This window comes from Halyomorpha halys, unplaced genomic scaffold, assembly GCF_000696795.3.
Source record: "Halyomorpha halys isolate HHAL.00 unplaced genomic scaffold, Hhal_1.1 Scaffold1244.1, whole genome shotgun sequence".
NCBI classification, from domain to species: Eukaryota; Metazoa; Arthropoda; class Insecta; order Hemiptera; family Pentatomidae; genus Halyomorpha; species Halyomorpha halys.
This window is the reverse complement of record NW_027115414.1, coordinates 228,665-255,131: the sequence shown is the minus strand read 5'-3', so window position 1 is coordinate 255,131 and position 26,467 is coordinate 228,665. Positions and strand designations below refer to the sequence as shown.

Genomic DNA, 26,467 nt, shown 5'->3' with positions numbered 1-26,467 from the left:
CCGTCTATACAAGAAAAAGATAAAAACTAATTTCTCAATTCTATTAAATAAATGGTTTAGTGACTGTATGTTGCCTTTGCTGTACATGTATGGTATATTGTAGCGAGAGGGAGCAAGCGGTTGCACCAGAGCGCTGCACCTCGAGCCTCACCGAAGCTCTCAAATTTACATTACATTAAAATTACTTCATTTTGTAAAAACATATTGTTATTTCTATATATTAACAATTTCTGCACCTAACACTTAACAATGTCAATAGAATGATTAATAAATGATACCAAAACAATGCACCAACCTATCTCAAGCAGACATGTACCGACCGCTTCTCGGTCACAGCCGCATGGACTAGGCCTATAAATAAGGGACTCAAATCCCCCTCTTTGATCTTAGATCCACGTCCTTACCTGGGTCTAGTCATGGCACTGGTGGTGTACACACTGTTTGAGGTAGAGAAGTTCATTGCCAATCAATCCTCGCAAAAGTTCTTTCTATGTACGCACACCTAAGATGATGGCCTATCTCCTCTCCTTCTCTCCAGCAAGCTTAGTCCGTCCGCTTCATGTCGGCAACCAGTGTAATTTCCCGTCTCTCCCAGGCTCTAGTCCGTCCGCTTCATCTTGGCAACTAGAGCTGTACCTAGCCTTATCAGCTTACTGCTCCGTCCGCTTCACCTCGGCAACTAGAACTGTTACTCTATCTCAGACTCTCGCACCGACACCTCTACCTAGTCAGTGTTCAGGGCTCATCCTCTGGCACGGGCGTTCCTAACTTATAATGAATACGCCTTGTCATGGGCCTTCTGTAAAGTGGATATCAGGCTGGAGAACCGCCTAAGACCAGACAACTCCGACAATATAATAATTATTATATAACAATCGATTTTTTTTTTTTAGAAAAGAATAAAAGAATGCCAATTATACTAAATGACTTTATGACTATAAAAAAATTACAAAAATCGAAAGTCGTTTCAAGTAAAGTAGACAAAAAACTTATTTGAGAAAAAATGAAGTCAGATTCTTTCTTAGCGTCTCTTAAACCAAATACGAATTTTAATAGAAATAAAAAATTACAAATTTTAGAGCTGGACTTTTGGAGGATTTGTTTTTTTCTGCAGCTGTTCCTTGTTCACAAGATAAATGCTATGCAATATCAACTTTATATCTCCGTAATAAATATTGTATCCCATGTTATTAGTTCAATAGGGTTACACTTAAATTTTATTACATGTCGGTCATTCATTAGTGAAAAGTACTGATGGGTAATAAAATTGGTGTCTGCGTTTGGAGTTGAATAATAAACCCCTCTATTGCAATAAATGTGTCACTTGTTGGTAGAGACTTTAATAAAATTGTCCACTAAGAGAGTCTCTACTATAGAGGGGTGTCTTTCAAGAGACGTTTCAAGTTTAAGTATTTTATAATTCTGTAAGATTTCTTCAAATATCATAATTCAATTTTTCTAGGAATAAATAGTAATTTCATGAAAAATTATTCAGCGACTGGATCTCATACTTATAGAAGGTAATACTCATTTCAAAAATTACAGGTACATGTTCGACAGGGAAACAGCCACAAAGGTGGACACAAGGATTCAAGATGCCCTCTTCCTCATGGCAGTCTCCAACTCCTGCATGAACCCCCTTGTATATGGATCCTATGCCATGAACTTCAGGAGGGAATGCCAGACATGTTTCTGCTACTTGTTCAACTCCAACCAACATCTACAGAGGAGGTCAACAGGTAGACTTTATTATTAGTAGTCAATAATCTGTCATTTAAGAATGAATTTAGTCCAGATAAAATTTATTATAATGGAATATATGAGCCATTTTTTTTTTTTTAGGAGTTTTACTTGAGTCCAATTAAATAATAAAAAAATGAGTTAATGATTATTTTAGCAAACATATAAATTCCTCTTTTTATATTTTGTTGGTAAAAGTCCAAATTTAGCCATAATAGATTTTCTTGGTTCTAAACATTAACTTCTATTTAGGAGTTTCAAAACCAATAATGTGTCAAAAAATTTGTTGAAACACCAAAGAATTAACTCCTTGATGGGATTAATTTTTTCTTTTCTTTTTTGGCTTAAGTCCATTCAAGACCTATACAGCCACAGAGTGGAATTGTCAAGATTCATTTCTCAAAATCGCCAAGAAATAAATATTGATTGACCAAGGTGGGAATCAAACCTACAAAATTCTAAACCAAGAGATCTGACACCCTCACCCCAACATCATCAGATATCAGGTTCTCTTCATATTATTATTAGTATACACTGCATATCAGAAATAGCCAGTATAACTTAATATTTTTTTTATACAACAGTTCAAATACTTTTGTGTTTGTGGAAAACTATACATATGACTACACCAATATCTGTGTAGTTTTTGATTTAACATGGACTCTCAGGTGAATAGTAAGTTATTTTTATCATTCTTTTAGCAGTTTAGAAGATTTTGTTGATTAATTTCGATTTTTGCACATTCAATTCATCATCAATTACTTTTAAGGTTTCTTATTTTACATTTTCTCCAAATGGGTCGCAGGGAAAATATATACAAACACATAACAAACCCAAAACTATGTTGTGGGTATTTCAACACAGTTTTACCCCCCATACTTCCTCTAGTGTTAAAGTCATAGAAATATTAGGGCACGAAAATTATAAATTGGCTGAAAATAAGTTGGAGGAAGTTTAAAAGAGACGATCCACATAAATTTGTTTAAAAAATAACAAGGAAGAAAATAATCCTTTTGAAGTTATTATGTTACTACTCAATAATGCTTCAAGATCTTTAACAAAAGAGAAATATAGCAAAATAAAGAGCTTTCTGCCATAATTATCTCCTATTTTCTTATCTATGTGAAGTATAAATAAGAAATAAGTTTAAAATATAAAACTTATTCTTTATTTTAAAAAAAGTGTTTTTTTTTTTATTTTTAATTATCTTGATGTAACTTAATCATTGCACTTGTTTATTTATATATATTTCTTTAACAAAACTTAAATAAATTCTTAATAAACTTGATTGTTTGTGAACTTACATGTTCCATTTTTAAAATTATTTTTCGCACTAAAAAAAATTCATTTCAATAAAGCCAATGCTATTAAATAATGTACTTCAAAATGTACCTCTTACATTAATCATGTAAGACCAATCTGGTATTAAATAAATAAAAATAATGTACTTTAATTACATCTTGTTTTTATTTTTTAGAAACAGTTATTATTGAAAGAGGTAGACTTCATTTATAGCTAAAATAATTTTTAATTTTAAAATTAAATATGCCGACATATGAAGAAGTGGACTTTTCAAAAATTTCTTTCAAAAATAATGGCTCATATATCAAGCAAATAAATATAAATTATATCAATGACAGAAACAAAAATGCTTTTTATGATTTTTATCTTCATTAGTATGCCATCTTTTCCTAGATTCATAACTACAATTCCTTTGAGGTTTCATAACAGAATTATCCTTTAATGAACAATGATTGCGACAAGTAGAATAGTTCTTTAATTGGTTCCTGTCCAAACTTTGAATAATTTGCATTGTCCCAATTATTCTCACAAAAGGATTGTTTATTTTTCACTAATCTTCTTATCTGAACTAGTTTATCTTTCTTAACTTCTGAATATAGAGATAGAATCATTTCGTATTCCTTTGAATCAAAACTAGGAAATAACTCATTCAGAAATCAATTATATTGAACATTATGTAAATCAGCTGGTAATAATTACTGGGGGTGACTGTAAAAGCATGGCAGTGCGCCTGTCTACCAACCTAAAGGTTGTGAGTTCAAGCCCCGGCCCTCCCCAAGATTTTTCAAACACAACTATATCATATGCCAGCTATGAAAACCACATCAAGAAATGTGTGATGTATTTCAGTAGTACATCCTGCAAAGCCTTGGGCCTCCATGGTCTGTCACGCCAGAAGAAGAAGGTAATAATTTGAATGCAGATTTTTTTTTAAATATTTGTAATTTCAACCCTAAAAAAAATTGTTGGCTCTATTAAATCTCATGACTTCAATATTACAAGTCTTGGCCTTGTACTAAAAACATTAAAAAATCTTGTAGAAAGTTTCATGAATGCACTTAAGAAAGGTAGCACGTTGTAAGGTAGGTTTATTGCCCATATTTTTGTATATATTTGTGGGCGTTTTTAAAAACACTAGATCATGATGTGACTTTTATTTATTACACGCAATGGTATTACACAGTAGTTTGTAAATAAAAGCATGTAAAAACTAGAAACGTCTTTTATAGCTCCCACTAACCTAGATATTAAGTATCTCATGCTTAATGTTCTTCCTAACTTCCTTACTAATCTTCTTGCTCTTTCTTCAGCCAGGGTTATTTAACATAAAATTAATGATTAGCTATAATACAAATATCCATATAGTCCCACACTTTTTATTTTCTTGTAACTCCTATGTTTCGGCTAAGATTTGTTATCAAACTGTTGCAGGTTATCATGCCATTGTCAAATTTTATCTTACAACTAATCAATAACCTATTATTATTATTATATCACTATCAACAATAGTGTATTGTTGATAAAGTTATAAAGAGTAATAGACATTGTTAATTGAATAATTATAAGAGAAATTGTGATAATAATAGATTATTTACTAAGATAAAATTTGACAAAGGCATAATAGCCTGTAACAGTTTGATAACAAATGTTAGCTGTGATATTATAAATAAAAATCCTTGAGAATGGTTGGAATGGCCGAAATGTAGGAGTCACAAGGAAATAAAAAGTGTGATACTATATGCATATTTTCATTATAATTAATAAACAATCCTGTCTCAAACATGATATTTGATTATATATAAATATAAATATTTATTTATTTAATCTCCCCCTTATCTACCACAGAGCAAAGATTCCTCTGACAGAGGTTGATCATGTTAATCTCTCTGCTTAACTTTTTTTTTCCAAGCCATTTCTGGCATACTTCTTCTTCTTCTTCTGGTATGACAGACCGTGGAGGTCCAAGGCCTGCGCAATGTACTATGGAAATACATCTTGCATTTCTTGACGAGGTTTTCGTAGAGTGAGTTCGTCACTCCCACACCTATTTTCGTGAGTGCCACCCATTGGAGTAGTTATATTCTTGATAAAATCCCCTTCGCAAGTGATTGATCATGGAATCTCTCTGCTTAACTTTTTTTTTCCCCCTACCAAGAATAAAATAAAACTAAAAATAAAACTCTCTGTTTAACACACTGTCCTCTCCTCCATTCCAATCTCTTCTGTCAAAGGCCACCCAGATTGTACATTTCCATATCTTCCTTGGTCTTCCCCTTGGTTTCTGTCCTTCCACCTTTGTTTTGTACATGGCCGTCATCAATCCATCTTCTGCCATTCTAACAGCATGACTGCACCATCTCACGTGTTCTTTGATGGTATCTTCAGTTGGTTTAAGTCCCAGATTTGACCTCATTAATATTTTGCATTCAGTTTCTTCTTGTCTTCTTCCATTCTTCCTAAGTACCACATCTTAGCTTGAAGTTGGCCCTTTTTCTTTTTGATGTGAGTACAACATTCACTAGAATAGGTGATAATTGTTAAAAAGGTGTTTTTGTAAAATTACTTTCTTTGCTTTTTGATAATTCATTGTTCCCAATAAAACCTTTCTTAAGGGTAGTAAAACACTTTCTGGAAGCTTTTATTCTTGCAGTTACTTCAAAATTTATCCTACATTATTCGTTGAGATGAGCACACAGGTATTTAAAATGCCTTACTAGGCTAGTATTAGTTATAACTCAATAGCTCAATCCCTCTCAAAACCTTTCTTTTTGCTTGCTGCATTCATAGTTATTTTGATAGTTTCTAATACTTCTTGTAGAATGTGTAAGTTAAATAGGAGGTCCTCGCAGTTTGCTTAGAATGACTAATCACCTACGAATGCGAGGTACATATGTATATGGGACATCCTCGAACCCCCAAAACAATGTTCCAAGGATTGTGAAACTGATTTCAAATGTGCACCATGCACACTGATTTTAAGTAGTCGATTTTATCACATTTCCTTGCACTTATTTGCCACCAATATTGTTTATGCATTAACTATACAAATCTGTCTTCTGACAAAATGTTTACAAGACATTGAGTACAAAGTAAAAACATTGAAAGATGAACCAACTAAATTGGACATGTCCTTAAAGGCAGTAAAAACAAAGGAAATGAGGATAAATTGCAGAGTCGAAGAGAGGTTGCATATGGGACAATATAATCCTATTAAAAAAATTGATTCATTCCTCTAACTAAGGAGCATGGTCTGTGAAGACAGAGGAATGGATGAGAAAATAAGAAGAATGTAGAAACAAAGCCATTGGAGTATTTGTCCAGTTGTACAAAATCTGGAAGAACAAGCTTGTTTTTCAGAATATGAAACTGCGTCTGTTTAAACCAAGTGTATGAAGTATGCCTTCAACCGCATTGTAAGACACACTTCACTTTTGGTTGGCTGGTTGGGTTGGAGTGGACTGTATAATTGAAAATGAACATGATTAAATGAAAAATAAAATTCTATTGTTTTATGTTACAAGAGGTGTAGGGGATGACCGAAAGAAAACATTATGATTAGATTGTTAGTAGAATTTTGTATGACTGGGCTATGGAAATTGTAGATCTAACATTGAGGTGGTTGATGATGATGCGCATGTTAACTATTGCTATATGGACTTACTTCTCTCTTCTTTCCTCCCCCGCATCTCCAAGCCTCTCCACCCTCTCCTGCGGGGAACCACTGAAGTAACTCTACTCACTCATGGAAGATATTGCTGATCACTGAACAAAATAAAGGATGGACGCTTCTCTGGTTGAGACAAGATGGCTATCTCACACTCGTCTGGGTTGCTTCTCTTGCCACCAAGAGTGCTGGAGGAGGCAAGCTTTTGATCAGGCCACATGGGCGCTACTGGTCTACATGGCAGTAATAATATACATGGCAGTCTTTCCGATTCAACCTTTCCGTTGCCGTAGGTTACCGGAAGACCAAGCCTTCTTTCAGTATTGCTGTATGTATTCAAACTTAGGAGAGTCATCAGAAGAAATATAGAAAAACTTCAAGCATTTGTTCATAGATGCTTTCGAAGAATACTTAGTATTCACTGACCCAAAATCATTTCCAATAAAGAATTGAAGTAGAGGACTAACCTCAAGCCAATAGATGAAGTGATAAAGAAAAGGAAATGGAAGTGGAGTGGCCTCACCCTAAGGAAGTCTGATTAAATAAAATCTGCAGTGTGGTCGAAAGCAATGATGACCAAGGAACATGTGGAAGAGATCAGTGATGAGGGAAGAAAACTAGTATGAAGAGATATTAAAAAATTGGCATCTGATAAAAATCAGTTGTAAAACTTCTTGACGGCCCTATACTTCAATATATGCTTTATCAGTTCACCTATTATACTACAATTAATCATGTATTACTGCTTATAGTTGTACTTGTAAAGTAAATACTATCAAATGACTCTATTGTAATAAATAGCTAAACATTTGCATGGCATTCATTTTTTAGTTAGCATAGAAGTAGCTGCCTTGTGTCTAGAGTTCTGCATTAGCAGTAATACACTGACAATGTTGCTTCATTTATTGTTTTTCCTCTGGAGAACTTACTCCTCTGATTAAATTGAATGTTTTATTTTTGGTTTTATGACGTAACCATTGGTGTATAATTAGTGTAATAGAGAACTTTAAAATTATAAAAAACTGACTAAAAATGTGATTTTATTTTTTTCTGAGAATTCCAAATTTTTATTTTTATTAAATATTAAACAATGCTCAGAATTCCTTCATGTTAATTAATATTCTCAGTGTTACCAATTTTAGAATATAGATAGGAATGAGATATAGGCCAGGATAGAGGAGCTAGTATTGATAGGGTAACCGAATTCAGCAGAATTTGAACTAAAACACTGCAGAAAATCAATCCAAACCCAAAATTTAAATCCAACCCAGCTAATCATAACTTATTAACAACTTTGTATTACTGACTAACCTTTTTAATTACTAAATCAGCTTAGCTTAGATATAAAGATATAGCAACAGCACTATCTACTGGTTGTTGAACGCGGGGGTGGTAGACAAAAATAAAATGTTTTTACTGTTTTATTAGTTACAGTTAGATAACATAAAACGTTCTTACTATAGTGAGAATAGATAACACAGACACACACACAAAAGCATGATGGTAACTACCGACTAACCGTTAGACCAAGTACATAATGGTTAGAGAATTGCAATCGATATATTCACCGTTTGCCAGAGAGCAACATGTATACAATAAAAAATGAATTTTTACATCTCACTTTAGCACTAGTCTATACTACAGCAACTTAGAGCCCCGCTAATCGCTATAGACAGACATGACGCAACCTACCAACACGTGAACTACTTCAGTCTTCAAGCAAACACTGTATATTAATGTCAGTATTATTTCTTGTAATTACTTTAATAGTACAAATGAATAATAATGTCATATGGTATAATATTCATTATAGTATTATAAACATTACAATAGAATCTTCTGATCAACTAAAAGTGAACATCTTTAACTAGCATCTCTCAATGGCGTTTAATATCTAAGAGAGTTGACTAAACACAAACTTGGCTAACTTAAGTGTGAAAATCCTCTTCTGGGATTTCTCCTTCTTAGAAGGCAGTAAGTAATAATATAATATATAAAGTTCAGTACATACTAGTGCTATTGTTGGTAACATATATTAAACTTTTAGTTCAGGTAATAGGCTGCTCTTAATTCAGTCACTGTTAGTTAATAGGCTGATTCCCTATGGAGTAAGTAACAACATGTGAGGATTTATTGCTAATTCTTGTAAGACTTATCTTGTCAACTCATCTCCTATCTAGCTTCCTAACTTCCATGAGCACACATTCTCAAGGCCCTCTGGTATAGTTTACCTAACATCTAATAATATCTAATATTGTCAGAACTAAATAATTATACAGAACCACCTTGAAGAAGGATTTTGAAATTTCACCTTTACTTTAGAAAAAACTGTTCATAATGTTTACTTTCCTATTTTTTGAAGTTTCCTATTTTTTTTCTTCATAAATTAATTAGAATGGGGGTTATAGCTAGTTCAACTTCTACCTTTCAATGCAACTATAATTTTTTTCAAAATATCATCTTTATTTCATATCTCAAAAAATATTATTTTAGAGATATTTCTAACTATTTTTTTTTTAACATATTCTAGTTTTATTCCAGCCTCTTATATGTATTCATTCAGTCTTCTAGAGTGTAGGCACCATACCAATTAATTCACACCACCAGTACCTTTTCTTATAGGTTTTAGTTACATCTATGCATAAATCATTTAAATTGTTATCTTTCTTTCTTCTCATGAAGTGGATTTCATATCACTGTTGCATTCTCTGCATGTTCATTCAGAATAATCTGATTCTCAATAGTAATAGAAAGTACACCATTTCACCTAAGGGTATATAGTCTGGGAGCTGGTACAAATAGTGGACCAATAAATATAGAGGTAAAACTTTTTAGATAACTTTGTATAGATATCAATAATTAGCTATAATGCACTGTGGCAACACCTTCAGAGATTCAGCTGTCTTGCTTTACTTAATTAGTTTGACAAATGAAAGGTTCAAGGGGAAAAACAGTATGACTCATTTTATTAGGAAAACAAGATTAAGAATCATTCTAATTGTTCAAGCATTATTTTAAGGTAAAAAAATAAAACAAATATTTTTAAAATGAAAAAGTTTACCTTCTAATCATAATTTACAACAATAACTTTATAGAATTATTAATCATTAGGTATATGTTTAGTCCAGGAATCATTTTAGGAGGTGAGGTGTAGAACACCACAAACAATGCATATTCAGTAAAGTTAGGATAGCTGAACAGGATGTGATCCTGGTTCTGATGCTGATCAACAGGAGAATTAGATGTGGTGGAGAATCAGGGAACCAACCATATGTAGTAACCATATACAGGCAAGTTCCAAGGGTATTCACTGGATGGTAGCCACACTATGTAGGTTATTGGTCCTAGGATATACCATCCATACAGGATGGAAAGAAAGTCCTAAGGGTATTTCCCTAAGATCCTTGAGGAATGGGATCCTTTCTGTAGGGAATAAGCCCTCAGTCAAGTTCTAAGGGTCTGCACCTTGGATACTTGCAGAAGCATTCTTTCCTTTTGTGGCAATCATTCCATTTTGGATTGAATAATGAAGTTAAATCTTAGCTAATGACATCTCTAGGCATGAAAAGGCCACCTAGAGTCACTGCATGAAAGAAACTAGCTTTAAGTGGAGCAGATAAATCTTATTTAGTCTTTATTCAATATATGAATACATTGTATCTTGGATTGTGGTTTAGGTAGAGTCCACTAGCACAAGCTTTATTACAGATCTCCTAGATAGAACTGAAAACCTTTTTAATTACCACCATCCTGATGGTGCTACAAATTTATTTTGGCATCAATATAACTCAATATTCATAATTTAGTTTCTTTGGAAACAGTATTAGCTCAAAATATTCCATAATCGTAATAATTTAGAAAATCGTTGTCAAATTATTTGGCCCATTTTTATTATGTGGATAGGGTGAGTTATAATTGCTCATTTCGAAGTGTAATAAAAATAAAGATCCAGTTATGGAAATTAATCTATTTAGAATAATCAGTAACTTGGAAAGAACTTGGCTTTTGTTTCCTCTTTAATTAGATCTTCTCAAAAATTCTGGTAACTATATTGTTTTCTATTATGTTCTGAATAAAAACTGGGCATCTGGTCAACACAACAATTCCTCTGTCCTTTTTTTAAATTCACAAAATGGAAAAAAAAAATAGTTATTCTGTTATTTCTGGAGGTTCCTTGAAATGTATTACCTTAAAAGATCTTTATTTTCTTCAGTAATGCTATAAATTATCCTGTTATCAATTTTACAATCATTAATATCCTAAAAGATAATTTTTCGTTGGACTGGCTCCTGTTTAAAACATTTTTATCGACTATTACAGTTTTGAAATAGCATAATTATTTCTAAGAAATAAAAAAAATTAAAAACATGATTATATTAATTAGTTATAAAATATTTTTAAAATATCAGATTTTAAAAATGTTTGAACTTTAGTGCAGGGATGAATATTTCAGTTACAATCTATTTTTGTACAACTTGGTATACAGAAGTTCTCCAAAATGTTTGATATTATTGAAGGTTTGATGGTAAATGAGTCAAAATAATCTTAAAATTCTTAGATGATAGCTTTGACTCATATGAGAACATGGTAGCCATTTGTTGAGGCATAACCTCAGCAACCTCGAGTCTGCAGCAATTCAGTCTGGATAGTTAACTTTTATTTTGTGACTGCCCCTAAGAATGAAAACTTGATCTTCCCACTTCCCACTCTGGTTATATAAGTTAGCAACTCAAGCCTTTCTATTATGGTATCACAACTCAAATAGAAACAATATTTTGTCATTTTACCTATTTAATACCATGTTAGATTATTGGCCTAATCATTAAAAACAGACATCCTTATTTTTTATTTAGTTATCTTTATTTCAAATTAGTCCATGAAAATGAACATGGTGTTGGTTGAGCAGAAATAAAAGTAAGTAAATAATTTAGATTATGCTTTTTGCATAGGCAATAGTGAACCATGTTTTTATTATTGTTATTGTGAAGGTAAGCTTTGTTTGCATCAATGCAAAAAATGTACTGAATTCTACATTGCATTAATTTAAAGTTTCAGCCTGATAATAAGTACATTTAGAAACCTTCATAAGTATAATTTTATGCATGAACATATTTATATATAAATTAATTTCTTGGCTTTAAAAAAAAAAATCTTCATAACAAATTATCATTTTGAAAAATTATTTTTAATATCTCTAAAAAATTATGAGAGTAAAACTGAGGAAAGAAAAAAAAAGTACTAATATTACTCCTAAGATATTATTGCAATATTTCAAACCAAAACCTTAAATCTCTCCAAAACTAGTAACCGGTTAGAATATAGTTTAAAATAAGTGATAATTTAAGTCTTTTAAGAAAAGATTAATTGTCTAATTGTCGAGAGGATAACCAGTTCTACACATATTCTTTCTTGATCATGGCAAAAGGACAGACTTTTTTTTAGACAGATTGTAACAATAATACAATAAACATTTCCAAAAATAGAGTTAGAATATTCTAATCCACTAATGTATATTATTACTCTCTGCTTCTTAAGGAGGTGGATCCATAAGGCAGATAGTCTAGGTTTGTCAAGTTTGTGCCAGTGGTACATCTGGGCTTAAAAATGGATCTATGTATAGTTGTTACCTTTTAGAGAAGGAGATAAAGAGATATACTGTAATCTTTATTGATTTAAATAATACATTTAGGAATATTACAATATAATAAATAGTTATACTCAATTAAAGTTAAAGTATTTAAACAATTATTACAAGTTATTGTGACAATAGTTTTGATGAATTCTATAGAGGTTCATGTCTCAGCATTTAGGTCAGTAATGGTTCCAGTAGCAGGGAGTAAAAGGCATTTTTTTTTTCTGTATTCTACTTATCCTGATAAGAAAAGTCAACATTTTTTTTCTTTGTTGATTACAATGGTTCATTATTGAAAATAATAAACTAAAATTAAAACTTTTCACCAATTTAGGCAATCAATACTTGGAGCAATACACTATCTTTATGAGGTTGGTCTTTATTTATGTTATTGACGTGAGATGCGCTTTTTCTTGTATGTATTTATCTAATTTAATGGTATTTAGGACTCTTATGCTTACGTTCTGAAATATTCCAATAATATCCTAATAGTGAAAGCATGTAATATATTTATAGCTAACTAATCAATAAATCAGTTACTAAATTACAACTGAAATAAGTATAAATAAATAAATATGATATGATAAATTAATCAAAAAGATTTTAATGAACTAACTAAACTTGATGATGATATTATATGCATGTTGGTGATGAGTATCAGTCTATATTACCTTACAGATGCCGTTGGTGGCAGAGCTGGTGACGTTCTCTTTGTGCCTCGGTGTGTGATCACACTGGTCAAAGGTAAGGTCCTGCCAATTCTGATGCATGGCCTCCATTCATATTGTAGGTAGCTGTAGCAAAAATATGATTTGATTATTGTATTTGAAATAGTTATAAGTCAATGTCAATTTTTGGCAATGGCCAATGGTTGACTTTTATTTTTGTGGTGATCCCAAGAAATGGAAATGACCCAATGCGATGGTGTTAGAATAGGGTGGTACCCTGTAGACTTTTAATAGAAAACTAATAATACATATATTTCTTCTGTTGTTGAACAGTCAGTTAATTTCCAGTAGATAAACTCCTTCTTTCAAGCAATAGCTTATAATGTATGGCTTGCATGCTAAAATATTTACCTACCAGGACAACTCTACTCAGACAGAATACCTACACATTCACAAACAGCTCACCTAATCTGTACCTATACCAGGGGATTTCAATGGTCACAGTACTATCTGGGGACTTGTAATTGGAAGAGGGAGAATAATAAAATGTTTCTTGGATCTATCCCGCCATCTGGTACTGAACTCAGGAGAACATACATTTCTTAACTCTATTTTTGGCACATATGCCACAATAGATCTGTCCTAATGTTGTCCTTCACTCTATCATACTGTAGACTGGAATCTACACACAGGCCTTTATGGGAGGTTAAATTGTTCAATAATTTTGATATGTGCAATAAAACATCAAAATGGATAGTTAAAAAAGCCAATTGGACACTTTTTCTATAAAGGATACCAAGCCCCAATATTTTCTCTTTTCTGCTGAATCAGCCATACTTAAAAAACTAGACTCAACATTTATAGAATCTTCTCATAGAATACTACTTGTAGTAGTATTATTTCTTGGATATTCTCAAAAATATGTAATTCAAAGAAAAATCTAATAAGATTGTCCAATTTTTAGATTTTATCCAAATCATTGCTTTCATTTTATATCAAATAGCAAATGCATGAATTTTCAAATTATACTGAATAATAAATGAATTTATGGCCCGGGTGCGGTCAAATAAAACTCAAATAGTAATAACTATATTAATTGAGCCAACGTTTCGTTCCACGTTGCAGGGCTTCATCAGGGCTAAAAATAAAAAAAAAAAGTGGGGCAAAACGTTGATGCAATTAAGGTAGTAATTATTATTTGAGTTTTATTTGACCGCACCCAGACCATATTCCATTTATTGTTACACAAAATCAATCAGTGATCTTCCATTATACTGAATAAAGAATGTATGATTATGTGTACCATAGGTTATGGCATTTTATTTATTTGTTAATTTTTTGTTTGTGGATTTTCGGTTTTACTTAGATTTTGTTAGATATCTTATTTTTTTATAAGCTTCTTAAGAATGTTTACTGACTTTAATTTGATATGTTGACAAAAGATTACATATTTCATTGTATATATAAACACCCTTTTCTATTACTTAAATAACCAATTAAATATTTTTTTCAATATATTAACAACACATTCAGATGTCTTAAATTAATTTGGAGATGCAGCTAGTAATAATAACTATGCTCATGTTCCTCTTATATATGCATAGTGTTGAAGAAAGTCTGTCTTGAAGTCAGTCAAAAAAAGTTGCTTAAAATAGTACAAAAATTATTACACCAACATTTTGCCTTATATTGCAGGGCTTTAGTGGGCTGAGTAGTGATGGATAAAAAAAATGCAGTTTGTTTTTCAGTAGATTGAAATAAAATCATCCCTTCAAGCAGCAGCAGTATGACTTGCATGACATTCTGCTATATTCGCCTCCTAGAACAACTCCATAGATACAGTATATACACAGCACTTAAACTTCCACAAACAGCTTCCCAACCTGTACTCTATATCGGGTGGACTTCAATGGCCACAGTACCATCTCCAAAGCTTCTTCTTTCATTAATCACTTATGGTCAACTAATAATCTTAAAATATTATTATTATAGTTCAGTAACAATCAAGAAGTTTCAGCCTGTTCCTTAACAGGTCTGTATCCATCGCTAATTCTTTCTGATACAAATGTCCTCTAGTTGCTAGACTACTGCAGGTTACTGAAATAGCAATTACAATGCCATAAGCATTCCCTTTACCATGTTTCTTATATGGGCTTAATGAAGGCATTTAATATGTCTCATTTTCATTTTGTCCAGTTTAATCTTCTTTTGTAATTTGTCATTAAATATCCTCTACCAGTAATTATCTGCAAATACTCCAGGAAACAGTAGCAGGTCTACGCCTTGCACAGCCCTTTCCTTTCTAATGTATTTGTCATTTATTTCATTTTTCAATGGTGCAGGACCCCCTCAGGAAATGGGGTCTAGATCAGTCACTCCCCTCGCCTCTCCCTGGATTGGCTCCTGCCAGGCAATATTCATCTCAGCACCTTTCAGTCAAACCAGAGTAAAGACTGGAATTTGTCTAGGTATGTAAAAAGAATTGCATACATTAAAGTCGTTTTCAGTGAATCCCCTTCAATAAATTTTTTTAAATAGCAATTTTTACATGTTTCTATTTTTGCATGAGTAGTATCATAAATACCATTTACAAATAACATCTTTGAATTTTAAGATCCAATTATTCCAATCCAATCATATGGACTAAATTTAACAGGATTTTTTTAATAGTAAAATTCACGACAAGTGTATTTCCTAAAACAGAAAAGAAATTTTTCTATCATAATTTTAAAGATTTTGTGGCAAAAATCAACTCAAAACACCTAATTACTGAATAGACGCTGATGAATTTTTTTTTTGTTATTTTTAACTACTTAATAATATAAAAACAATTTTAATTTTATTAGAAAAATTCAGGAATGATATATGTCATACTAAACTATTTAAGTAGATCAACTGGTCTTAAAAAAAGAAAGTCTAGGTTTTATTAAAAAGAATATACTATTTAAAAAATAATAGTAATAAAATAGTGAGAATTCTTGGAAGGTTGGTAAACTAATATTAAAAATAATAAATAGCTTTTGGATATAATGCATCATCATATTAACTGTCATTGATATAACAGTTGTAATAATAAATTGATTGACATTATTTAATTTATCAGCAATCACTATATCATAAAAGTTTATTCTTTATTTGTTTAAGGATCAGGAAGAACAAGAAGCAGCACGGTTGCGGCTTTTGGAAACCTCAATCATAACAGGAATCAATTAACCATTAACAGGGTAAATATTTAAATTAATATGACATAGTTACAAGCCAAACACAAATCTTTCTGACTTCCAAAAACTATGAAATAGCCGTTCCCAAAATGGGGGCTGTGGTACTTCAAGAGTATGCCAAAGGTGCTGCAAGCGAACACCACTTTATCAGAATATTACAGAAAAAAAAAATTATACTTAAAATAGCAAATATACAGTTAATTCATTTACTTTTTGCTGACATTTATCTGCTAATTTTAAAAATAAAAATTATGCAGTAACATTTATTGGGAAATTTATTGAAAAAAAAAATTAATAATGGTTTTGGACCCTCATATATGCATATATTTTTGTACTGTTGATGTAAGATAGGCTAACTTTGGTTTGTACAAGGACCCCAATACAGTCAATGGATTGACAGTAAATCCAAAATTGGAGATTCAGATTGTAAGGTTATGACAATTGACATAAACACAAGTTTATGTTTAAAAGGTGGTTTAACCAGTAGATATAAAAGTTAAGAGACATTTAATCTCAATTAAATAAAACCTTCCGAATTGAAAGTTCATACCAAAGAGATTTAGATAGAAAGCCAACATTTTGTTGGATGGATTATATATCAGAGATTATACCTGGTGGAGGATTTAATTAAGAAATAATTAAATATAAATATTAAATTCAGTCAGCGTAAATGTAAATATTAAAATCTCCACTTCAAATTTTGAATAATTGGATTTCAGAATTTTCCCCATAATCTATCTGTTTAATCTTTCAATCTCAACATCCATTTTTGTTTAACTGTGAATTCAAATGACGTAGTATCTTTTTCAGTCTCGATGCCTAAATTGGTGAATAGTTGGCTGATTAGTTATTACCTGTTCTTTGAGGGACATTTTACATTAGAGGTTTCTAATAGTAACCTAAACTTTATAATAACTCTTTAAAAATTTTTTTACAGTGGTCTATTTTATTTCAAATATTAATTATCTTTTCCAGAGAAATTTGAGACCAGTTTCTGCTGAACAGTTAATGACCAGAGACAGGAACGACAGTGAAGAATTCCATAGCGATCCGGGAGCCGCCCATGGTGTCTACCTCGTTACCTCCTAGGAAAGGCAAAACAGGCCTTTATCATTTGATGAAACTCCAGTTTGACAAAAAATTCAATTTGCTTCACCAATTTCTTCAAATGATAAATGCCATATCAGATTTAAAATCCAGGATGCTTTCATTTATTTATGAATAATTCAAATGTTAAGCTTTGACTCATCTCATTATTACAAACAAAGATTTTTTTTTTAAAACTTTAATTTTTATTGGTAATAAAAAATGAACAAAATTTTCAGTAATTAAATAGGTTTTGCAAAATAAAACCGATAATAACAAATACAATCGATAGACAGAGAAGTTTATTTTGTAATTTACATTTAATTACTTATATTCAAATTTGATTGTTTTAAAATAAATTAATAATGAAATTCTTGATTACTTTGAACTGGAACTTCTGACTGAATTTAATATTTATGGTGAATTATTTTAAAATTGAATCCTCCACCAGGTACAATCCCTGGTATGATGCCAATGAAATTTCGGCAAACAAATGGCTCATGGTTCCATGGCTCTATTCAATTGCATTGGTTTTGACTCACCATTAAATGTTTTGTGATTGGAACCAGTGAGCAGTTTCTTTTGAGTAGCTCCATTTGTCGTAGGCCTCTTATTTTATTTGTCATTCCAGTATTCCAATAATTAAAAAAAAAAAATAAATAATCACAAAGGTGAGTACACTTATTAATAATACAAATGAACATAGAGAGATCAATTGCTCTATATCCTTAATAATATGAAAAAAGTAAGATGAATTTTATGATGCAGTAATATTTTTCTCTTTCTGTTCAAGCAATGTTATAAGAGAGCAATTGGTGGATCATCAAATTAAAATAATCCTTTATAGGATTAGACTAGTCATATAAATCATAAAATTGTACAGATGTAAAATTATCTTTTTTACCTAAAAATTGGAAATTTTTACTGAATGTTAACCCATCTTTTTATAATATGTGCATAGCTTTTTTGTATCCTATTTAAAAAAAAATTATTTTTGGGAACTGTAAATATTTTCCATTCCATTTATTCCTTTTCAAAAATTAATAATGTAGGCAACTTAAATATAATTATAATAAAATTTATGTATAAATATACTGTTTATGATTCAAAAATGTGAAATGATAACGGACATTAAGGAAGGGCTATTGACAATATACGTACATTAAACTATTATGATGCCATACTTCTGTAATAAAACAATTTCAAAAGTAGTGAATGTTCAGTAAACTGTAATATAATTAGCTAAGTCTAGGAACTTCCGACTTGTTTTACGGACATGCTGTTTAAATTTAAAATTTAAAAAGTTTAAATATAAAAAGAAATTGAACACATGAAGTCAAATTTTTTAAAAGTATTATTTTTCATGATCCCTTTATTTTTCTCTCATTCATGAATATATAAATATATAATACAAAACTAGATATGAACCATAATGAATTTAAAATATAAAGAGTGCATGAAAATAATCAATAGGTGGGTACATAATTATTACGGGAAGACATGTTTGGTGCAAGTATAATAAGAAGGAAATATTTATATATATTAACTTTTTCTCAACTGTTAATGATATATTTTTGTGAATCTTGAAGATCAGTCAATACTGAGGTGACAGTTAGCAACTTTATTATTTGTATGGTCGTGCCTTACTTTAATACCTTAAATTATACTATGTGCACCTAGGTTTTTAATAATTAGTTGAAGAAATTCTTTGTTCTAAAACTGACTATAGCAGCAATAGAAGAAATATTCATATATATGAAAATCTAGGTAGTAAATATATGTTATAAATAAATATTATATGAAAAATGAGAAAGAAAATGTATATGTAATTAATTTATGTTATTATATATAATTAATTCGGGAATGGGGAGACAGAGTGGTAAGTAGCTTTGCTACTAACTCCAAGGACATAATTATTTATTTTATTACAGTAGCTATGAGTCAACCCTGTGGGTTTGGGAGCCCTCCCAGCCTCAAAGTACAAAGTACTGAACCCCTGACACATCACATGTAGTGATTCACATTATTATTATATGTGATTAATTAGTTTTTTCTCCCCTCTTTCATAAATTTAATATTACTTTATTTTCACATTGATATTTGACTTCTTATTATACTTAAAGTGTACACTTTCTTCCCTTACTTCTTATGTACCTACATTATTTGTTATCTTTTTATTTTCTTGATATTCTGTTTTTTCTTTTATTCATTATGGTTGTTCTCTTCTTTTGAACTTAGCCCTAAAATCCTGACCTAAAACATTGGAACTAATAAGTAAAGTTTTACTCATTTCATTTTTCCACTGACCGCACAGCCAACCATGTTCTCACTTAAGTTAATTGAAATCAAAGAGCCGATTTAAATTGCTCAATAAGTTTTGAATGAATTTTTTGAAGGTCAATCTAAACATTGTATCAAAGCATTTTCAGGAATTTTTTTACTCAGTTTATTTTATTTTATTTTATTTTTTTGCAGTGTATAATAGAAGAGTAAGTGAATTTTTCCATTATGTAATTTTTTTTTTTTTTTATCGGACCCAATGATTATAAGCCAATAGAATACAAAAACATATCAAATGAAAAATGAATAATTGAAATACATATGTACACAGCCTGCCACATCTTTGCTATTCCACTAATGGTCTATTGTTCTGTTGTTAACCTCTGGAATGGGTAACAAACTAATCTTGCTAAGACCTAGGAGAATAAAGGCCTTTTAAGTTTAATTATGATTTGGTCACATTGAGGGGAAAAAAATGAATGAAATAAAAGAAAATTTGTATTAAATTAATAAACTCCAATAATAAATCCACAAACTCCAATGCTCTTTATTAATAACTAGTAGACCCAGCAATGCTTTGCTATTGTTATAAAGTAGGTCAAAAGAGGAGACATTAAGCTTTCTAATGGTTGTATAAATGTAGGGATTGGATAAAGTGCAGAGGAGTTACGAACTAAAATCACCGTCACTGGTCACCGGAATAAACAAAACAAAACAATCTTCCAAATAAACCAAGGAGAAAAATTTCTAATTTTTAATTACTTTGAAAAATGATATTTGAGGGTTTCAGATGATGCCAAAAAAGATTATGATTTGCTTTTAACTAAAGATAATTTGTTGACCTACTTTACTGAAATCTTCACTATGCTTTTTTAATTTTTAGTGAATAAAAAATCATTTAATAGAATCAGAATTTGTTTTTCTTATTCTTCAGAAAGAGACAAATCGAATGGTATATAATAGCCAGGAAAAAATGTATAATTTTGACCGATGTGCCAAAATTCTGTTAATAATTTGTTTTTTAACTGAAAAATCAGGCCAGCCTATAGGCCCAGAAAAATCCTGAACATATAGCAAAAAGCTTCTAATATAAACATATAGCAAAAAAATTCATTTTTATATATTAGATTTAAAATTTTTCGTGTTTTAGCCGAATTGGCTCTCATCAAGGACAATGTTCACAATAATTTCACAACCTCTCATCAACTTTAAAAATTTGCAGGCTATTCTAACCAGGTTTAATATAATATAGTCAAACTTAACCTATATTCATCATTTTTCATTAAAATATAATAAATATAATGAATGCAATACTTTTAATTACAAATTATCTCAATACTGTCATCACCGAGAGTATTGTTGTTGATAAATGAGTCATAACAGTGTTAATTTTGGCAAATATAAGTTGATTTTGACTATACTATATTAAACCTGGGCAGAAGAGCCTGAAAATTTTTAAAGTTGGTGTGAAGTTGTAAAATTATAGTTAACACTGCTCTTGATAACGGTAAGGTTGGCCGAAATATTGGACATTTGAAGTTATTAATAAAGAATATTTGGAGTTCATAGATATACTCTATTTTAATTGAATAATAAATCCAGTCGCGAGCAAGATAAAATAAAAGATATAAAGAAAATTTTTATTGAAAAAATTCACTATGGTTTACTCAACTAACTGAAGCAACCAACAAAAACTAGATTACCATTGCTAGAAAAATAGTCCCAACCTAAGTTACTAAAATCTAATTGTTTATAAAACCTTATTTAATACTGATAGATTACCATAATACTTGGTAACAATATGTGCAGGTTAAGTCAGTTTATAGTAATGAAATTGTGAAGTTAATGCTATTTTAATTTTAATCAAAAGAGAAATATGAAAATTAAAAAAGAAAAAAAATATTGCTTTGGTATATATTGTTAGAAAAAATATATTAGTTATCAAATACAGAATCAAATACTGGTATTAGGATCCTGCAAACTGATACAACTGGACATATAATCATATACATATATGTGAGTATGTGTATAAATAGATAAACATACATATAAGTCTAATAAAAAAACATCATTACATAAAGATTTTTTATTTAAAAAATTAAACTATTATGATAATGTAAATATCTATTTTATGTAAATTTGTTAGTTTTATATGTTTATTGCCATAACTTTTACCTTTGTGGTTTTTATTTTAATGAAGGCAAGAACGGTCTGAAAGCTCAAATAGATTTTTATCGTTAATATTTTAATATATTTGGCAATTTCTCCTTTTAATAAATATTGATTAGTCATAATTTCAAATAAATGAATATATATATTTTGCTGTGGTTTTATTTTATTAATATCAATATATTATATTTAATTTTGTTAAGATTTACTTCATATATTTACATTTTATAAATAAATATATACAGCTATTTTTGTATTCAAAGAAATTATTAATTTATGAATAGTAATATTTTGTATTTCCTTATTTATTTTTTTTTTTGTTTCGTCTTTAAATATAATGGCTGTGAATGTCTTGGCCTGTGAATAGTATAGTTTAAGATATATTTGTAAGCCTATTTTTTTAATAGTATATTTAATGTTTATTATTATAGATTATATTATATGTTATAAATTTTAGGTTAATAATAACATTTATTTATTGGTTTATTAATAAATGTTCAATTTCTTAGTTTTAAAACACTGTGAGCTAATTTTGATGATAAGATGTTAATAAAAAAAATTATACAAGAAATAATTAAAATTTGGTACAGTAAAATGTTTGTAATGTGGTTTAACTATGTTGTGTAACGTAATTAAATGGCTTTTAAAATTTTGATGATTTTATTTTTTTAACTTATACAGACACTATTTTTGAAGTATTTTTAAATCATGTTTTCTTCATTTATGTACAGTTTTTATTTTGAAAAGTGCAATTTTTAAAATATATGTAGAAATGTACATAAAAAGTCCAGAAAATACTTGTTTCATTTTTCAGAGACATTTATTCAAAGACATTCAATGTTCAACAAATCTTCTTCAATAAATTAATTAATAAAAAAATTATTAAATTATTATGTCAAACAGTTCCATAATGTTCCTTGTTACCAATTTCCTTTCTCACTTTTATCCATAAACTATTATTACATAAGTTTTATTTTATAAACTCTTAATAATTTATATATTTATGTGTAATAATAATTTAGTACTTTGGAAACATATTTTTAATAGCAATTATTATTGGTTAGAACTATTTCGATATCACAAAACTGAAAATATTAATATGGCTTTCTTTGTTGAAAATCGCACTCCAAATGTTCACATCACTACCGATATGTAGCTAATATTTTCTTGAACCTGCTGTCTACGGTGCTAGTCAGAATCAAGTCACATAACAAAATATGAGAACAGGCCTTATTTCCAGAGTTGTGGAAAATTTATCTAAGATAATAGATAACAGATTTAAGATAAAATTATCTATTGTTCCATGTGTGGAATAAAGATAACCACATTATCTGTTATCCGAAAATAATAAATAATTTTAATTTACCTGTCTTCTTTTATATTAGATAATTATTTGAATAAAAATTAACTGATTTATAGGTTAGGCTCATGTTGAAGTTATCACTATTTTTGTGATTTTTGAAAAAAAAAAAATGTCAACTCCGACAGCCCTGATTGGGGTAAATAGTTGTTCTTTGTAACTATTTCTTGTTCCTTTTTTACCGCACCCCCATCTCATTTATATTTTTATTTCTCCTACATTTCCCATTATTTATTAAAAAAATTTGTTAATATTTTCTATTTATCTATTGTTTGTTATTGACAGCAATGAGGACTGTTGATTATTTTCAAATAAACAGAATTAAAGGTATTTTAAAGGAAATTTTATTTTAAATTAGTCTTTTAAGCTCTGGCAGACTATTCCAATGAGGATAAGACCTAGCTGATAGTTAATTTAATCAAAATCTTTAGTCACTTTTGAGAAAATATAAAAAATGTCAAATCCCTGGCATATACCTGCCTTAAATATGTAATTTCACTTTCGTACGTTTATTCATTTTCAAGTTAAGCTGTCTGCAGACACCATTTTGTGAGACAATGCTTGTTGGACTCGGAGGATCACAAAACATGTATTTCAGTTGAAATATCGAATTCGAAATTTTGTATGATCACGATACTTTCCCTTATTATATATTCCATAGACAGGTAAGTGAAAGTAATAACACAGAAAAATATATTGCCTATGGTACAACTAAAATAGTACCTATTATTTTGCAAAAGAAACAAACTGCAGGATGCTCGATCGATGCTGCCAACTTAAATATTAACTTATTTTATAATCTTAAACACTTTATAGAGACTGGTAAATTTTTTAAATAAATAATTTAATTTCTATCCATTTTAGTCTCAACACATTTTATTTTTCTTATAAGTCCGACATTTCGGCCAATCCGGCCATCCTCAGGGACAATCTACTTAATACAATTTTGGAATTACATGATTTAAAAACTGTGATAAAGTTTTAACAAATAGTGACTGTGATAAATGTTTTTAATTTTGGTTTTAATGTGAATATTGACTAATTAGAAATTGTTGTTTTGACCTGGGCAGAATAGCCTGCATGGAGTTAGAGTTTTTAAATCATAAAATTCCAAAATTGTATTAAGTAGATTGTCCCTGAGGATGGCCGGAATGGCCGAAACGTCTGACTTATGAGAAAAATAAAATGTGTTGAGACTAAAATGGATAGAAATTAAATTATTTATTTAAAAAATATTAACTTATGTTCTTCACTCATGACCAAACTCTGAGACCACCTTCTTGTTCGAGATAATAAAAGTTCTTTTTATTAATTTAGAATGTGTTTTGAAATTGTATTCAAGGATTACCAAGTAATCTTGAGGTAAGTTTAGGACAGCTTTCCATGCCTGTCATTGTAATTGAATTTTATTTTACAGAAAAAAATGGTATCTTTTGTTTTGCAAAAGCAAATTAAAACTATTTTCACTTAAATATAAATAATAAGTAATAATCTTACAACTTGAGTTCCAAAGGTTTTCATTTGTTACAACTTATATTATATTATTATATTTCTTTACAGGACTATATTTGATATCCTTTATTCACTTCTTTATTCCTTATATCATCTGAATAACGTTGCATCCAAGGAAGATCTTCCAGGCAATTCACAGCTGATAGAGAAATAAAACAAGAATGTGAATTTGTACATTTGAAGAATTAGAATCTGTACTGGAATATTCAACTGAAATTTTTGTTCCTTAATAAACATTATGTTTATTAATTAAAATTGGTGAAACAATTTTTCCTTTAAATGTTAACAAAGTTACCTTCACCTTTTATAAGTTTCATATGTTAGAAAAAAAAAGTAGAAAAATAAAAGATCAAAATATAAAAAGTTGCAACAATTTACCAAGAATTTTTTTTTCTAATTATTAATTAAATAATAATAAAAAACTTCAGAATTAGAAATGTTTTGCACCTTTTAAAAAAGGAATGTACATCAATTGTAATAAAAAAAGATGGAATAAATTTTTTTATCAAAATACTGATAATTCCTTTAATAAACGAGGATGACCTCAAACATAAAAAATTACATCATCCCATTCTTCTAAACCATCAGTATATTTTTTTCCCCTATCACAAATAACTTTTTCAGTAATTGACCCAATAACTGTTATATATATATATTTTTTTTATTTCAATAAAACACTTTTTCTTAATAGGAAAATGGGAAAAAATATACAAAAAAAAATAGTGTAGTTTAAAATGTATAAAGGCTGTAATAATACATTAATAACAGGCAAATTAATAACAGGATACCTAATAAGAACTACAACAGTCCTCAAAAAACAGGTAAAACATAAAACAAAGGTAGAAGAAAGAACAAGCAAAATGTTTACACAATTGTTTGAGCAAAAAGAAATGAAAATGAAATTAAGAAACAAAATAAATAAAACATACAAAAAAATTCTTTAAAATGACTTACATGCATTTACAGATTTACCAAAAAAAGATTTAAAGATTCATACCATAATAAAGGACAGAATAAATCTATGGAAATAGAAAAATTTAATCCATAAGATAAATTGCAATCCCATGTCTTTACCTAAATTAGGGAAGCTTCTACGGCTATTCCGAAACTTGTTCTATTTTTTTAAACCCCTTTATGAGCATTTTATAGCTGTGCAATTCAAAAACCAGTGGGAATATCTTATTAATCTAATATAATATATTAGTATGAATTATAATTATAATTATATAATTACTAATTATATATATTAGTAAGAATATCGAATATCTTTTTTAATTTGTTTACATAAGTCTATATCAATAGAACAACAGTGCCGAATTTTAAGAAAATCTGAGGTGATAAGTTCAAAAGTAGTTCAGGGATTGAAATAGAACAATCCAGCTTTAAATTACGAGTCCAATTTAGGAAAAAAATGAATTTCTAAGTAGTGGATACAAAATTAACAATATAGAACGTTATTAGAAGCATTTCATATAAGAAAAAATGATAGAAGTAAGTTGTATTACAAAAATTTTACCAAAACCCATCATGGGAACATTGAATAAATAAATTTAATATTTTAACATTTATAATAATAAAATCAACAATAAATATAGAAATATAAACAAATAAAAGAATTAAAATTTTATTAAAGCTAAAAAGTGGAAGATAAACAAACGATTGAAATAGGTAAATTAGAATAGGAGGAGGTATAAATAAAAAGCAACAAAAGGGTACAAAGTACAATTGTAGATTTCAATGTAACTAGATTAGTTAAGTTAAGACCTTCATCTTTGCTAATAATTTTATTAAAATGGTACTGAACAGTTTGACAAAGTCTACATAACAATAAGA

The 26,467-nt window shown here is 29.5% G+C and overlaps 1 protein-coding gene across 1 annotated transcript in view; it reads left to right on the top strand.

The window, feature by feature from the left end:
• LOC106688967 (uncharacterized) overlaps window positions 1–17,569 on the top strand; it is a 106,577-nt gene extending 89,008 nt beyond the window's left edge. Inside the window, exons 6-8 of the mRNA XM_067052458.1 lie at window positions 1,546–1,739; window positions 16,151–16,230; window positions 17,203–17,569. Coding sequence (XP_066908559.1) covers window positions 1,546–1,739; window positions 16,151–16,230; window positions 17,203–17,316 — 388 coding nt within the window. The 3' untranslated portion in view covers window positions 17,317–17,569. The remainder of the gene's footprint in view (window positions 1–1,545; window positions 1,740–16,150; window positions 16,231–17,202) is intronic.
• Window positions 17,570–26,467: the final 8,898 nt, after the last annotated feature.